The sequence below is a fragment of the Typopeltis vanoorti genome, chromosome 14, assembly GCF_054136105.1.
Source record: "Typopeltis vanoorti isolate ZY-2024b chromosome 14, IOZ_Tvanoo_1.0, whole genome shotgun sequence".
NCBI classification, from domain to species: Eukaryota; Metazoa; Arthropoda; class Arachnida; order Uropygi; family Thelyphonidae; genus Typopeltis; species Typopeltis vanoorti.
The window spans coordinates 98,028,570-98,044,093 of record NC_143562.1 but is presented as its reverse complement, the minus strand read 5'-3'; the positions used below and the strand labels follow the sequence as shown (position 1 = coordinate 98,044,093).

General features: G+C 38.4%; 1 protein-coding gene across 2 annotated transcripts in view; it reads right to left on the bottom strand.

The window, feature by feature from the left end:
• Positions 1 to 15,524, bottom strand: part of LOC150099795 (alpha-2-macroglobulin-like protein 1) — a 1,007,775-nt gene that overhangs the window by 726,798 nt on the left and 265,453 nt on the right. For both annotated transcript variants that reach the window (XM_090403789.1, XM_090403790.1), the window contains exon 7: positions 2,930 to 3,014. In XM_090403789.1, the coding sequence (XP_090259915.1) occupies positions 2,930 to 3,014 (85 nt within the window). The remainder of the gene's footprint in view (positions 1 to 2,929; positions 3,015 to 15,524) is intronic.

The window sequence follows — 15,524 nt, the reverse complement described above, 5'->3', positions numbered from 1 at the left end:
CAAAAAATAACATACTTGTCTCTGGAGCAGATGTCCGGGATTATATAATTCATAAAAAAAAAATAATTTCAATAATGTGTCATGTCTTTTATCATGATTTTTCTTATAATCAAATGAAAATCTGAACAAAATATTATTCTTATCACTGTTAGAACAAGAATTAAGTTAAATACATCAACGTTAGATTTCATATATGCACCAAAAAAAAAAAAAAAAAATACAGATGTCTCTATTAATGCAATTCTACTCTATAAACAAAGATCAAGTTTGTTTTGAGATTTCCCACTGCATAAAGATTGCTGGGGTATGAGTTCAAACCCCAAAATTTTTGTGGTTTGAAATTTCTTAGATGAGCAGACTCATCTAAGAAATTAGTAAAAGATTTCCATCAGCACCATGGATTTCTGTGTCTTATGGTAAATAATCATAAACAGAAAGGGCATTTCAAAGTTCCTGTTAATTACACCAAAATTTTCAGCTTATCCCAACTGCCATAAGAATAGCCTGAAAATTTGAAGTTATCCCAAATGAATCCATATATGAAAATTTATTGTAAATTAACAATACAAATACCTTATCATGTTGGAGGCTTAATGGACTTTTTACAACACTCAAAAATGATTAAAACAGAATTTAATACTTCCTATATTTCTTCCTAGTCACTAGGACATCTACGGGGATTACAAAAACAACTAATGTAACATGAACACAAATATCATACAATATTAAGCCCAACCATGTGGTTGACACTAAAGTCCTATCTAGGTGGAGCGCCCTCTAAGGGCAGTTGTAGGTGGCCTGGAATGTAAGGTGGGACCTCTGGTGATGAGTGTTTCCCAAATCTTCGGAAGCTTAATGCAACCGTATTTATTAAGATTTGGTTGATTTCTGAGAGCTGCTACTGCTTCTAAGAATAGTCTCTCTTTCTTGAATTTGCTGTGGTGGAGCATGGTGGTTTTCTTCCATGACACCCTGTGGGTGGTGTCCAAGACATGGTCAGACAAGCCTGAATGACCATAGTTGTGTTTACAGATGTAAGACTTGTGTTCCTCCAGGCAGATGGATGCTGATCTGCCTGTCTGTCCAAAGTATGCCAGCTTACAGGAAGAGGGTACTTTGTAAACTCCAGGCAGAGGGAGAGGAGGGAGCTGATCTTTCGGAGAACGGATAAGGGTAGCAAGTTTGCGGTGGGGCTTATATGCTGTGTGTAGGTTGTACTTTTTTAGAATCTTGGCTATTTTTTTGGATGTGCCACGGATGTAGAGTATGGTGATGGCATTTTTAAAATCTTGTTGACGAGAAGGATGGGGAATGGGGAAGGAACTGATTGCTGGGGTATGGGTTCGAACCCCAAAATTTTTGTGGTTTGAAATTTCTCAGATGAGCAGACTCATCTAAGAAATTAGTAAAAGATTTCCATCAGCACCATGGATTTTCCGTTTTTCCATCTGACATCTTATATCTCTTTTCCTTTGCCATTAACTCTGGGCATTTTTCTTGGAAGAACAAAATCTACAAGCAGATAGAGGGAACTGCCATGGGTTCCCCCTCCCCTCTCACCCCTCTTGCCAATTTCTATATGGAAGATTTCGAAAAACGAGCCATAGACTCAGCCCCACTCCACCCTTCTATCTGGCTAAGATATGTAGATGATGTGTTCTCTATTTGGCCTCATGGCCCAGACTCGTTAGACTCCTTCCTCAGTCATCTCAATAGCCTACATCTAAGAATGCAGTTTACTATGGAAAAGGAAAAAAACAATTGTTTACCCTTCCTAGACACCTTAGTTACATGCCTGCCTAATGATACACTTGCCTTCACCGTATACAGAAAACCCACACACACACAGGCAGATACATTCACAAACTCTCCCACCACCACCTCTCTCAACAATATGGCATTATTAAAACTCTTACCAAGAGAGCCCACTATCTTTGTTCCAGTGGAACCGCCCTCACTACTGAACTTAATCACATACACAGCACTTTCCTCTCCAATGGCTAACAGCGATCACAGTATCAAAAAAATAATCAGTTCCTCCCCCCATTCCCCATCCTTCGTCAACAAGATTTTAAAAATGGCATCACCATACCCTACATCCGTGGCACATCCGGAAAAATAGCCAAGATTCTAAAAAAGTACAACCTACACAAAGCATATAAGCCCCACCACAAACTTGCTACCCTTATCCGTTCTACGAAAGATCAGCTCCCTCCTCTCTCTTTGCCTGGAGTTTACAAAGTACCCTGTTCCTGTAAGCTAGCGTACTTTGGACAGACAGGCAGATCAGTATCCATCCGCCTGGAGGAACACAAGTCTTACATCTGTAAACAAGACTATGGTCATTCAGGCTTGGCTAACCATGTCTTGGACACCACCATGCTCCACTACAGCAAATTTAAGAAAGAGCGACTATTCTTAGAAGCAGCAGCAGCTCTCAGAAATTAACCAAATCTTAATAAATACGGTTGCATTAAGCTTCCAAAGATTTGGGAAACACTCATCACCAGAGGTCCCACCTTACATTCCAGGCCACCTACAACCGCCCTTAGAGGGCGCTCCACCTAGATAGGACTTTAGTGTCACCCACGTGGTTGGGCTTAGTAATGTATGATATTTGTGTTCATGTTACATTAGTTGTTTTTGTAATCCCCGTAGATGTCCTAGTGACTAGGATGAAATATAGGAAGTATTAAATTCTGTTTTAATCCTTTTTGAGTGTTGTAAAAAATCCATTAAGCCTCCAACATGATGTCCTCATAGCACTTAAGCCTCTACACACGAACAAATACCTTATAACCATTCAAATATATCAACCTTCTTCATATTAAATAATATTATATACCCTGAGCAACAGAAAACACATTCATATAGAAAAATATTCAGAGAATGCATACAATAATGCATACTACATTTAAGAAGGCCTTACTTGGCACATATCTTTGCTGTAATGACCTGTGCATCAGCTAGGATATAAGGTGGTGGAAGGATTGTTATTTCAAACTTTGGAAGAACTAAATAAGAATAGAAAAATTCAGCATCATCATTTTCTGAATATTATTCATACTTTTTTGAGTGAATAAATATATTTTGATTTATTTCTACAAGCTTGAGAAAATGCTGGCATATTTATATATACAGGGTGTTTCAAATTAAAGTACATTCCAAGTAATCTGTAGAGAGAGCCAATAGATGAAACACTATCAAACTTAGTGGATACCCCTAACCAGATCACAAGGAAGAGATTCTGACAATAAAGAAATATTAGTTCAAAAATTACTGATAGGAGAAATATGGCACTGTGAGCAGGAGAGAATTACATTAATGTGAGCCAGATGGTATGTGATTGTGAAATGATTCAGAGTCAATGACAAATGAAGTTATTCAATTATGTTTATTTTACTCATTTCATAAAATAATATGATACAACACACACACACACACACATCACAGAGAGCTGACATACTGCAAGGAGCTTTCAAGGATCTGGATGATCATTGGAGGTTGCTGAAGGATCAACAGCCTCCATTGATCATCTCATCATCAAACTCCAAGAACGAAGGATCAATGTTGATGTTGGCCTTTGTGCAGGACCAGTAGCATGCAACAATGTCTACAATGGAACGCAACTGATTTGTCAAAAGGTTATTTTAGGTTTATTTTAGGTTTATACATTTAGGTTTATATTCTATGCCAAAGATTATTAAACTTGGATTCCCTACTTTATGATCTATTCTGGCTCAAGATAGGTATTCAAAGAGGTAAGCATGGTTGACTGAGTTAGGAAAATGGTAAAAGCAGCACTTTATAGCTTTCATCTGCTGCTTTTACCATTTTCCTAACTCAGTCAACCATGCTTACCTCTTTGAATACCTATCTCTAAAAAGTCTGGATTCCCAAGAGTCTAAAAACCCAAACTGTGAGATTATGAGATTATATTCCTAAAATACTAATGTTAATAACAAACTGGCTTCCCTTCTATAACTTCACACACCAAGACAGAAGGAAGGTTAAATCATTTATAAAGTCTTGATCAGACACAAATACTTAATCAAAATACTAGATAATCCTTATCATTCTTCCAACATGGTGATGTTTTCTTAACCAGCTCTACCCCTACGTACACTGCAGATGTTTTCTCTCCTAATGACAATGCAGGTGATAACCTTATTTATGTCTCATTTTCTATCCTAATGCCATAGGATCCTAATGCCGTATGATCCTAATGCCATAGGATATGAGACTTATACCCTATGGCATTAGGATCATACCAAGTGAGATAACCTCTGAGATTTCTATGCAGCTTGTCCATAGCCTGAATGTTTTTGCTCTCCTGATCCAACATCTGCTCTGACAAAATAACTGAAATAACCCTTATTTGAATAAGGGGCCTTCATTCTCCACTCTGCTGCAAACCCCAATCTTTATACAAGCCCTAGTTTATATTACAAGTCCTATGCCTGTGCAACCCATGCTAAAAAAAGTACAGCATATACTGAATGGCTCAAGTCAAAAACTTCAGCTTCTCACTTAGCCTACATGACAGTCAGAAACAAGTATAAGAACATCATCAATAAATGCAAGACAAACTTCATAGGACAAACTTCACAAGGGCCAAATGTAACAAGCTTGTTCTCTTGCTCAACTGGCTGTCAAAAGCCGTCTGATCCCTTAGCAAGACTGTTTGATATAACTCCTGCTCTTCCTTGTTTCTACCTCTCTCTCTCATCCTGATGATAAAATTGGATACCCAAAGATAAAGAAGAACTCTTGGAATCAGTCTTTTCCTCAGACTCTAGTACAGATCTCTAAAGCAAATCACCTCTTACAATATCACAAATTGTTCAATAGCATGCCTCCATTGATCTTTCACAAAAATGAAATCCATTTAAGTGTCCTGTTCCAGATGGTATTATTATCAACAGACCTCCATGGAGTCAAGAGACTCATTGTTGGAGGTCCCACTCTCACATGCAAGCTCATTGTATGTCAACATAAATGCATTCACTGTTCCTGCACTCACCACACTCTCAGGCAATGTATTCCAGTCCCCCATCACTCTCCATGCAAAAAATCTACTCCTCACCCCCTTGCTCACACCCATCTCATACAGCTTCCAGGGATGCCCTCTCGTTCTTCCCCTGTCTCCAGATATTCCATGAAAAATCTCATCTGTGCTAATCTGGTAATTACTTCTTACCAACTTATACATCTCAATCATGTCTCCCCTCTTCCTTCTATCCACTAGGCTCTGTAATTTGCATTCTCTCAATCTGTCCTCGTATTCCATTCCAATGACCAGATACCAACTTTGTCAATCCTCTCTGGGCCTTCTCCAACATCTCATCATCCTTTTAAAAATCTGACAACCAAATGTATACACAGTAATCCATATGCAGCTTGATCAAATTCTTGCACAATGGAATCAAAACATCCTTACTTCTGCATGTCAGTGTTGTCCGCATCATTCCCATAATCCGATGTGTTGTCCTCACAATTTTAGCAAAATGTCCATGAAATTTCAAGTAACATTAAACTGATGTCCCCACACACTTTCTCCATTCAGTCAGTCTATTTAGATACTATTGTAAAGCTACAACATAAGCAACAAAGCTACTTCTCATAACTTTCCACAATTTTGCATAATCTGCAAACATCTCTGTATCACCATTTAAGCCCTTTCCAATGTCATTTATATATACAGGGTGTTCGGGATAAATTTGACATATTTATAATTAATTATATTTTTCCGTAAGTTACATGTATTAACACACACTTCTCTTCATTTAAAAGGTTGGACCCTTCTTCATTCATATACAAGATGTCAGAAAGGATGGATAGCCGGAACCCACCTGAATCATGGAAGAGAATAACTTGTATCATGATGATTCGTGCCGGCCATCAAAATAAGGATATTTCGACTGCTGCCCAATGCTCCCTGAATACAGTAAAAACAATCAGGCATGAACTAGAGACTTGCAATGGTGACTACGAGGATGTAGCAAGAAGAAAGATCCCTAGCAGACAATCTGATTGCGTTCGTACAGCAGAATTCCTCGCAAATCTGCAGGAACAGGTGTTGAAGATCCCTGGCATTGGAATTCGGGCTTTGTCACGTGAAATGAATGTTGCAGCCTCTACTATGAAGCTTGCACTCAATGAAGACCTCCGCTACTACTCATACAAGCGCCGCAAAGGTCAGCTGCTTACAGAAAAGGCCCGTGAAAAACGTTTGATAAACGCGAAGAAACTTCTAAGCAAAGTGAAACATCCTGCGGAACCACAAACAATCTGGTTCTTTTCCGATGAGAAAAACTTTTGCCAGGATCAAAAACACAACACGCAGAATAACAGATGGCTTGCATACAGTACAAAGGACATTCCTCGTGTAATGCAGACTAAATTTCCCCAAACTGTGGTGGTTTTCGGATGTGTATCCTCTGAAGGCAATGTGATGCCTCCGCATTTTTTCCAAGAGGGCCTCAGGTTGACTTCAGATGGCTATGTGGAGTTGCTAAACACTGTAGTCAAGCCCTGGATAACAAGGGTAGCCAATGGTAGGCCGTATGTATGGCAGCAGGATTCGGCCCCTTGCCACACCTCTGGGAAAAGTCAAAAATGGTTGTCTGAAAATTTCTACGACTTCACCAGTCCAAATGTTTGGCCTCCAAACTCCCCAGACCTTAACCCCATGGATTATTTTGTATGGGGCACAGTTGAAAAAGACACCAATCGCACTTCCAGTAATACAAAAGCCCAGTTAATGGATAAAATTAAAACAGTTTTTGCGGCCCTTCCCAGGGAGACTGTAGCATCAGCTTGTTCGAGGTTCCGAAGCAGGATTGAAGCTGTGATCGATGCTAATGGTGGTTATTTTGAGTAAATCTTGTTGATAGTATTGTAATTAACTCTGCCTGTAATGTTTTTTGTCAATTCATTAAATTTAATTGATACAAAGAAGATTTTCTTTTTCCTTACGAAACTGTCAAATTTATCCTGAACACCCTGTGTGTATATATATATATATATATATATATTGAGCCCATACTCGAGAGGTTGGTTGATCAACCTATAGTACATTAGTACCACATATAGGTCTTTATATACAAATTAAACAACGTGTTTATATACAAATTAAACAAGAACAGACACCTGGGGCAAGCCACTAGCAACTTTCCTCTTCTGGGAAATCATTCCCCCATACAAAAGTTGTTGATACCTATCAGACAACTAATCTCCAATCTAACACACTAACCTAATATTCAACCCCATCTGTTTCAACTTAACTACTAGTCTTTTCATGTGGTAATCTATTGAAAACCTTTGCAAAATCTAAATATACTACTGTATAAGCATCCCCCTTGTCCAATGTATTTGTCACCTTGTTATAATAAGTAAGCAGATTACTAAAACACGATCTTCCTTTAGCAAACCCATGCTGTCCATTAAAAAGAATTCTACTGCTGTCCACCCAGTTCTGAATCCTTGTCGTCACTAGCTTCTCTAACACCTTGACCACAACTCCAGACAAGCAGACTGGCCTATAATTCAAAGCCTAAGTCTCATCACCTCCTTTATGAAGTGGAACGATTCTGCCATCTTCCCATTCCTTTCAGAGCTGGGATAATCTAAGACTCATGTTGTAAATGTATGTTAGAGGTGTTGTTAACTCCCTGGAACATTCCCTCGAGACATGCAGTGATATATATCAAGTCCCATAGCCTTGTTGACATCAAGTTTACTCAATTCCTCATAAACCTCCTGCTCACTCACCATTAGCGGTTCCTCCCCCCATTCCCACTGCTCTCAAGTTCTGCATTATGTTACAATCACAATGTTGTTGTCTTATCCTTTGAAGAGTCCTAGATGCCTTTGTGTGCTCCCCGTACTGCCCTGGCCAGTGCGGGGAGCAATTACAATCACAATAATGGAATCCATTAATGAACTCATTTAACACCTCAACAATATCTTACTCAGTGTTTATCATTCTTTCATCATCAGTGAACAACATCATCCTACCATAATCATTCTTCCTTCTACTGTCAGACAAGCAGACTGGCCACATATTGAAAAAATTCCCCAGGATTTTTTTTAGTTTCTTTATCATTTACCACACTTTTGCTGCCCTTACTAAGTGAGTCACCTTCCTTGCTTGCTCTTTGTACTCCTCACGTAACTGATTATCTTCACTCATCTTGTGCCACCTCCAGAATGCATTTTTCTTCTAGATTGCATGCTTCACCTCTTTAGTCATCCATTTGACATCTACTTTATTTATTTTTACTAGCCTTTGAAATACACTGAGTCATTGCCCCTGCCAGATAATTCCTGAATAGAGACCAAGCAGCATTCATTTCTTTCCCATGTAATTCCCATTTGATTACATCATCAGAAGATATTGTTGTAAATGGAGTCAAATCCAAGACCATCAATCCAGGTGTGTCCTGTGTTATATACTGCTTAAGGTAGTTATCCCTTAAGAACTCAAGAAATTCATTCTCTTGGGTTCCTGATGCTGTCTCTTCATTACAATCTATATTACCATAATTGAAATTGCCCATAATGATCACCCTTTTCTTATTAGCCAGAGCAATTTATCTAAACATTTCCTTCTCATTGCCTTCCACTGAAAGAGCAATGGGGGAGGTCAGGGTGGATACTACATCCCTCTGTAGACCTAAATATCATCCCCACATCCTTGACTGTCTTAATCCTTTCTTGCACACTTATATATCTACTCCCGAAACCATCACCCACAGTTTTCATGCAGCATCCCCCCCCCCTGGTCCACCCCCATTTCTCTTTCCACTATATGTTCCTTCTCTCTTATTCCCTCCATTTACACCACTCACTTTTCTATTCACAAACTTGCCTGCCTTGCTCCCCTGTTCTTCCATAACATCTCTTACTTCCTCAGATCTTGCATTCACTTCAGTCATTCTCTCTTGCAGTAACAGTTTCTCCAACTGACTCACACCAAATCCATTCAAATGTAGCCCATCTCTTTTATACATCTCTATCTGCCACTCAAAGTCATTCCACACATTCACAAACTGAAGTCCTGACACAACTCTGCTAGCATACCATTCAAAATCTTTGCTCGCTTCTCAACTCATCATTATCATACCTGGGCAACACACTGACATTATCTACCGCAGTGTCATCTTTCACTCTCCTTAAGAGCCTCATGATATCCCTCTTTACATTCTTCGTGTTACCGGTCAGATCATTCGTGCCAACTACCAACTCTTTTGCTTGCATACTCCTCTTATCTAATGCTTCAGCCACCCACTCAGTCTACATCTTGGAAAACAGACCTTGTGCACCTTTTCATACACCACACCTCTTATCACCTCGAATCTCCATACATTGCCACTCTCAAATCATTCAATATTTCTTTCAAAACTTTCGTCCCATTCTTTCTCACATTCCCATACAAATCCGTAATTCTCCTCGATTCATTCCTTATACGTTTAATCTCTTGCCAACTTTTCTTTCATATCTTGAACTAGTTTTTCAGTGCCATTTACACAAATCACATTTTCACTACCTTGCACATCGCCTGTCTTTCTGCTCCTCACCAATAACTCGCCACCAGTTCTCATACTGCTTACTGCTGCTAACTCACCATCATCTACACACATTGTCTTACCAATCATCTTAACAATGTATCCCTCCAGTTCTATTCAAATCTTGTGCTGCTTTGATACACATTCTGTATGACTTATATAAGCTGTCACTCTCTTCTGGAATCTACCCAAGCATGGAAGCAAACCTTTATCAGTAATCCCTAAAAAGGAGATAAAAGTCTACCATGATTATCACCTCACTGCTCTCACCTCAGTACTTCGAAAGTGTTGGAAATCACTAACAACCAACTTCTTCAGCACCCTTGAACCAATCAGTTAAATGATTGCCAATATGAATTCCACCATTCTCATTTCATATCCCCTTACTATCCTGGCTAAACTTACCCCATCTTTAGACATAGACTATGGAAAGAGTTGCAGAAACTTAAGGTTCCTCTTGATGTTTCCAAGGCATTTGATCATGTCTTGCCTCATGACTTTCTCAACAAGATACCATCTTCCTGTCTCTCTCTCTCTCCCCCCCCCCTGCCCTTAATATGAGTATCACATGGTTCTGTACACTTGCCCATACTCTTCCTCCTACACATTAATGTACTTTCCATTTCTCTTTTTCATTTGGGAAATGTTATAATATTGAAATGATTCTGGCTTCAAAATCTTCCATGATAATTAAATACTGACCTGCCTGCCATTCTGAAGTAGGGGTAAGAAAATCTAGTGAATTTCAATGCCATCAAAACACGGTTCTGCCTTATTACCTGGAAGTAGATCCTTCACTCCCTCTTACTTTTGATAATGTTCAGATTTCTAGTCAAGATCAGTTTTCTCTTCTTGGACTGACATCTAGCTTATCTTGATTTAAATATATCTAATGCAAACACTACTTCTATTCTGCTAAACTCCTAACACTATAAATCTCAAACACAACTGAAATTAGAAAATTAATCTCACATAAGGGTAGTGTCAAATATCTTCCTAAAAATTCTTGATTGTATACAAAAGAGGGCAATCTCTTTAATAGGTGATCCCTCTCTCTCACAGACTCCCTTCAGTCACTTTCCCATAGGTGCTCTCTTTCTGCATTATGCCTTTTTATAGGTACTTTTACAGGTGCAGCAGAACCAAACTACTGGCCACTACAATTCCCCTGCTGTCTAGTAATCATGTAAGAACACAAACAACCACTGATCACCATTCAATTACTAGCAAAGCAAACCAACTTTGCATTCTTCAATCATTCTAGCTGCCTCTATTCTTTGGAATTGCCTTCCCTGTACTGTTTTTACCAATGAATACAATCTCAGTTTTTCAAGAAACTCATTAAAAGATTTCTCTTTTCCCCTTAATCACTTGCCCACATGAGATACTGTTGTATTATAGGTATTGTGAGCACCTGTGTGGGGGAGAGTCAGTAGGAAATAAAAAATTACTTAGACAGGAACTCTCCTTCAAAAAGACATTGTACCCCCCCCCCATAAAGTATCATATGCTTATGCTTATTTATGAATGCAAGAAGTATCAGTAATACAGGAGATGAAATTGTTGCATTGATTGAGTTATGTGGCCAAAACTAGTTGGAATAAGTGAAAGGATGAGAATGACATCTTGACGGCAATAATAACCGAGAGGTATGATATTTTTTGTGAAGATAGGAAACAAAAGAAGTGCTGCTGATGACAGCATAGGAAAATTATGTCTGCACCATGATGACATACAAGGAGAAAAAAGTGGCTGCGGTTTTGAAGCAATATGGTGTGAAGTGGAGATTGATAGAATGACATATTTCGTGCGATGTTGCTATAGGCCAGAAAATGTGGAAGTTGGAGACAAAAAAATATTTACAGGCAACTTGGCTTAGTGAGCAAGTGAAGGGTGATCACTGTGGGTGACTTCAATTAAGCCAATATTGACTGGAATGAAGAGGTAGCTTCAGGGAATAAGGAGAATGAATTTCTCGAGTTTATATGGAAAATCAATCTTTGGTAATATGCAATGGAAGACATGTGAGGGTTAAGAGTTTTAGATCTGGTTATATCATCAGAGGATGTGATTATGAATGGAGTGTCTAATCTTGACCCCGGTCAGTGAGAGGGTGACCATGAAGTGATCATCTGGGCTGCAGTGAATCATATGAGAATGCCTATAAAGAAGGGATATATGCAGTATGTGAAACTACAAAGGTAATGATAATGAAAAGCTTGAGACAACTGGGAGCTACTATAGTGTGGAAAGTGGAGTTGAGTGGAAAGGAGACAGATGCTGGGTGGGCATTGATAAAGAGCTATTTAACAGGAGCAGTGTTTAAGAGTATTCCAAAAGTGAAAGGGCTAAACAAGATGGGAGTAAAATGAAGTAAAATAGTGAAATCTGGAAGAAGAAGACACTGTGGATGCAGCATAAGACGAATGTTGGTAATGATCAGTTGCACGAAGAGTACAAACAGCAGTCCAGGAAGGTGACTCAGTTGGTGAAGATAGCAAAAGTGCAGTATGAGAAGAAATTAGCTAATCAAGCTAAGAAAAATCCAAATGAATTATTTTGATATATGGCAAGTAGAAGAAAATTACTATGGGAGGATGATGCTAGTTGATGACATTGTCAGATTGGTAAATGTGGAGGATATAGTTAAACTATTCAATTATCAGTTTATTAGTGCATTTCAATCTCGTGAAGGCAACATCGGGACAAGCTGGAGTGTAGTGGGTATGGTTGAGGAAGGACTGATGATGAATGAAAGGAAATGTATGAGGAATTAAGTAAACTTGATGCTAATAATGCAACAGTACTTGACAGTATATATCACCACATTGGTTGAATCCTCTATGGAATTAATAGCACCTTTGGAACACCTATTTAACATGAATCTTGCAACAGGATTAGTCACAAAGGAATGGAAGGTGGGAAAAATTCTTCCACTTCACAAAGGTGGGGGGGGGGGGAAGACTGCGGCTACAAATTATAAACCAGTGTGTGTGTGTGTGTGTCTGGGGTTGTTGTTATGATGTGAGAGTAGTTAGTAAGGAGTAGGATTTAGAATTGGGTTGATCATAACAGCATTCTTTATGATGTTTGGTATGAGTTTGTTAAGGGGCAATCGTGTTCAGCAAGTGCTTATGTACAAGGGTGGTCTGAAATGTTTTTGGCCTCGACCATAGATGCAACACTATCGGCAATTTTTTTTGTAAGTTGGTACATCTGTCATAAGCATCCATGTGAAATTGCAAGTCAATTTATCAAGTAGTTTGTTTTATACAGCTGTCTGAAGCAAGAGTGTTGTCTCTATCCCTTGAAATGGATAAAATTGAGTCGTGCAGTTATAAAATTCTTGGTAAAAGAAGGTTTAACGCCAAAAGAAATTCATTTGGAGTTCATAAAAGTTTATGAGCACTCTTCTCCTTCATTTTCGACATTTTAAGAAATCGGATGCAGAGTTTAAAAATGGCTGTACCAGCCTTGAAGATGATCCACGTGAAGGACTTCCAAAAAAGTGTAACAATATCAGAAATCATTGATCAAGTGCACAATATGGTATTGGATGACCGACGAGTCAAAGTACATTAAACTGCTGAGACTATAGGCATTTCAAAAGAACATGTAGGATATATTTGGCATGAAGAACTGCATATGAAAAAGTTTGCGCAAGATGGGTATCGCGCTTGCTCAGAGCAGATCAAAAACACAATCGCATGAAAACCTCTAAACAGTGCTTGTAGAGTTTTAACAAGAATAAAACTGATTTTTTGTGCATTGATTTATTACTATGGATGAGACTCTGTTTCACCATTACCCACCAGAATTCAAACAGCAGTGAAAACAGTGGACAGAAGCCGGTTGTTCAGCACCAAAGAAGACAAACTCGATTCCATCAGCAGGAAAGGTCATGGCATTGATGTTTTTGGATGCCAAAGGCATTTTGTTTATTAATTATCTTGAAATGGGTAAAACAATAACTTGGAAATATTATTCCAATCTTTTAACCAGACTAGATGAAAAAATTCGTGAGAAAAGATCCGGTTTGCAGAAGAAAAAAATCATATTTCATCAGGACAATGCACCTGCTCACAAAGGTGTTTTGGCAAAGGGAAAATTAAGGGATCTGCACTACGAATTGTTGGAACATCCATCCTATTTCCCAGATTTGGCTCACTCTGACTTCTATCTCTTCCCAAAACTAAAACTCTTCCTTGCTGGTCAGCATTTTTCTTCAAATCAAGAGGTGATTGCAGCTGTAAAGGGTAATTTTGCAGATCTTACTGAGAACCACTACAGGGACGGGATAATAGTGCTGAAGCATCACTGGAATAAATGCATTAGTCTTAAGGGAGATTATGTTGAAAAATAAAAATAATTTTGAAATTATAAATTAATTTTTTCATTGTTAGGACAAGAACTTTTCAGACCACCCTCGTATTGCAATAAGGTGACAAATTCAATTGATAAAGGAGATGCATATAGGGTGGTGCACATGGATTTTTCAAAGGTCTTTGATAGACTACCACAAGATAAACTAGTAGTTAAACTGAAACAGACAGAATTATATAAAAGACTAGTGAGCTGGATGGCTGACCGAAATCTGAAATCCTGTGCAAAGCTTTTTACAATGGGGTCACCACTCTTTTGTCTTTCATGGCCAATGTCCTCCTAAACACTGCAGCAATTCTCTGAGATGTCTTTACAATCTTTGCATTTATATATCCTCTGAACTTCAAATTTCTATCTACAGTGACCCCAAGATCCATTTAGCACCACATTATAAGATGATAATAATGGCAGTGTGAATGTAATTAGTGAAAGATTTGGGATCAAAGTTAAAGATTGAAAATGGCAAAAAAAAAAAAAAAGTGGATTGGGAGTACAGTGATAATAAATAACATGAAAGATTGGATTTGCAAATTTCAAATGCACTCCAAATACATAAATATTTGAAGTGCATTTGATGACAGAAGAAAGCTCTATGCAAGAGATGTGCAAGGTTGCATTTGAACAGGGAATGATGCAGGCACTGGAAAGTTTGCTGTTCACTAATCAAGTGCGAGTGTTCATGGAGGAAACCTCGAATTTCCAAGGTAAAATTAGCAAGGTGGAATTTGCAGCATGGTTAGCCAAGTGATTGGTATATCTGCTCGCCAACCTACAGGTGGTGGGCATGGATGTTTGTGACTGTCTTTAGGAGGGAGAGGAATTTCATCACCCAGTGTCAGACCACTGACCTGCTTATCGGAGGACTGAAGTGGCTTGAAAAAGTTCCATCATTGGTCTCTAGGACAGAGGTTCCAGTCTATGTAAAAATATATTAATTTTTTTTAAATAGATATGATAAAATAATATGATATGATAAAAGAAATGATAAAAAATAGTTTAAAAAATCTTAAGCCCACACACAATACCAAATGTCCTATAGGTTTGCAAATAACTTTTCAGGTGAGAACAACACACACACAAAAAAAAAATTTTTTAAAAAGGATCTTGTTGGGATGGTGTCTTGAGAAACTTGGTGACTTTCTTTTTTTTTTTTGCTTGAGAGAGAGAGAGAGAAAGACTTCTGAAAGTGTGAAAATGAGAACTATATTGTTTTATTGGAACAAGAAAAGGTTACTGCCAAAAAAAAAGGATACATATGGAATTATACAATGGGCGATTATGGGAAGGTGTCTGTAGTCAACTAGCATCAATGTGTTTGGTAGATGAACTGTGAAGAAAAGATGTGGACAGTGCACGGAAATTCATAAGAAAGTATCTGAAACAAGCAATGTATAGCTGTATTCCCAAGGGTTAGGTGAGTAACTAAAGTAGGAGTAAAATGGATTAACAGTGAAATCAAGCAAGCTGTGTTGGAAAAGAAAAGGTTATAAAGGATGCACAAAACAGTTGGTGGTTATTTATTTTATTTCGTATGATAATACAGTGACTGTGAGCTTCTTTTATGGGGAGGCA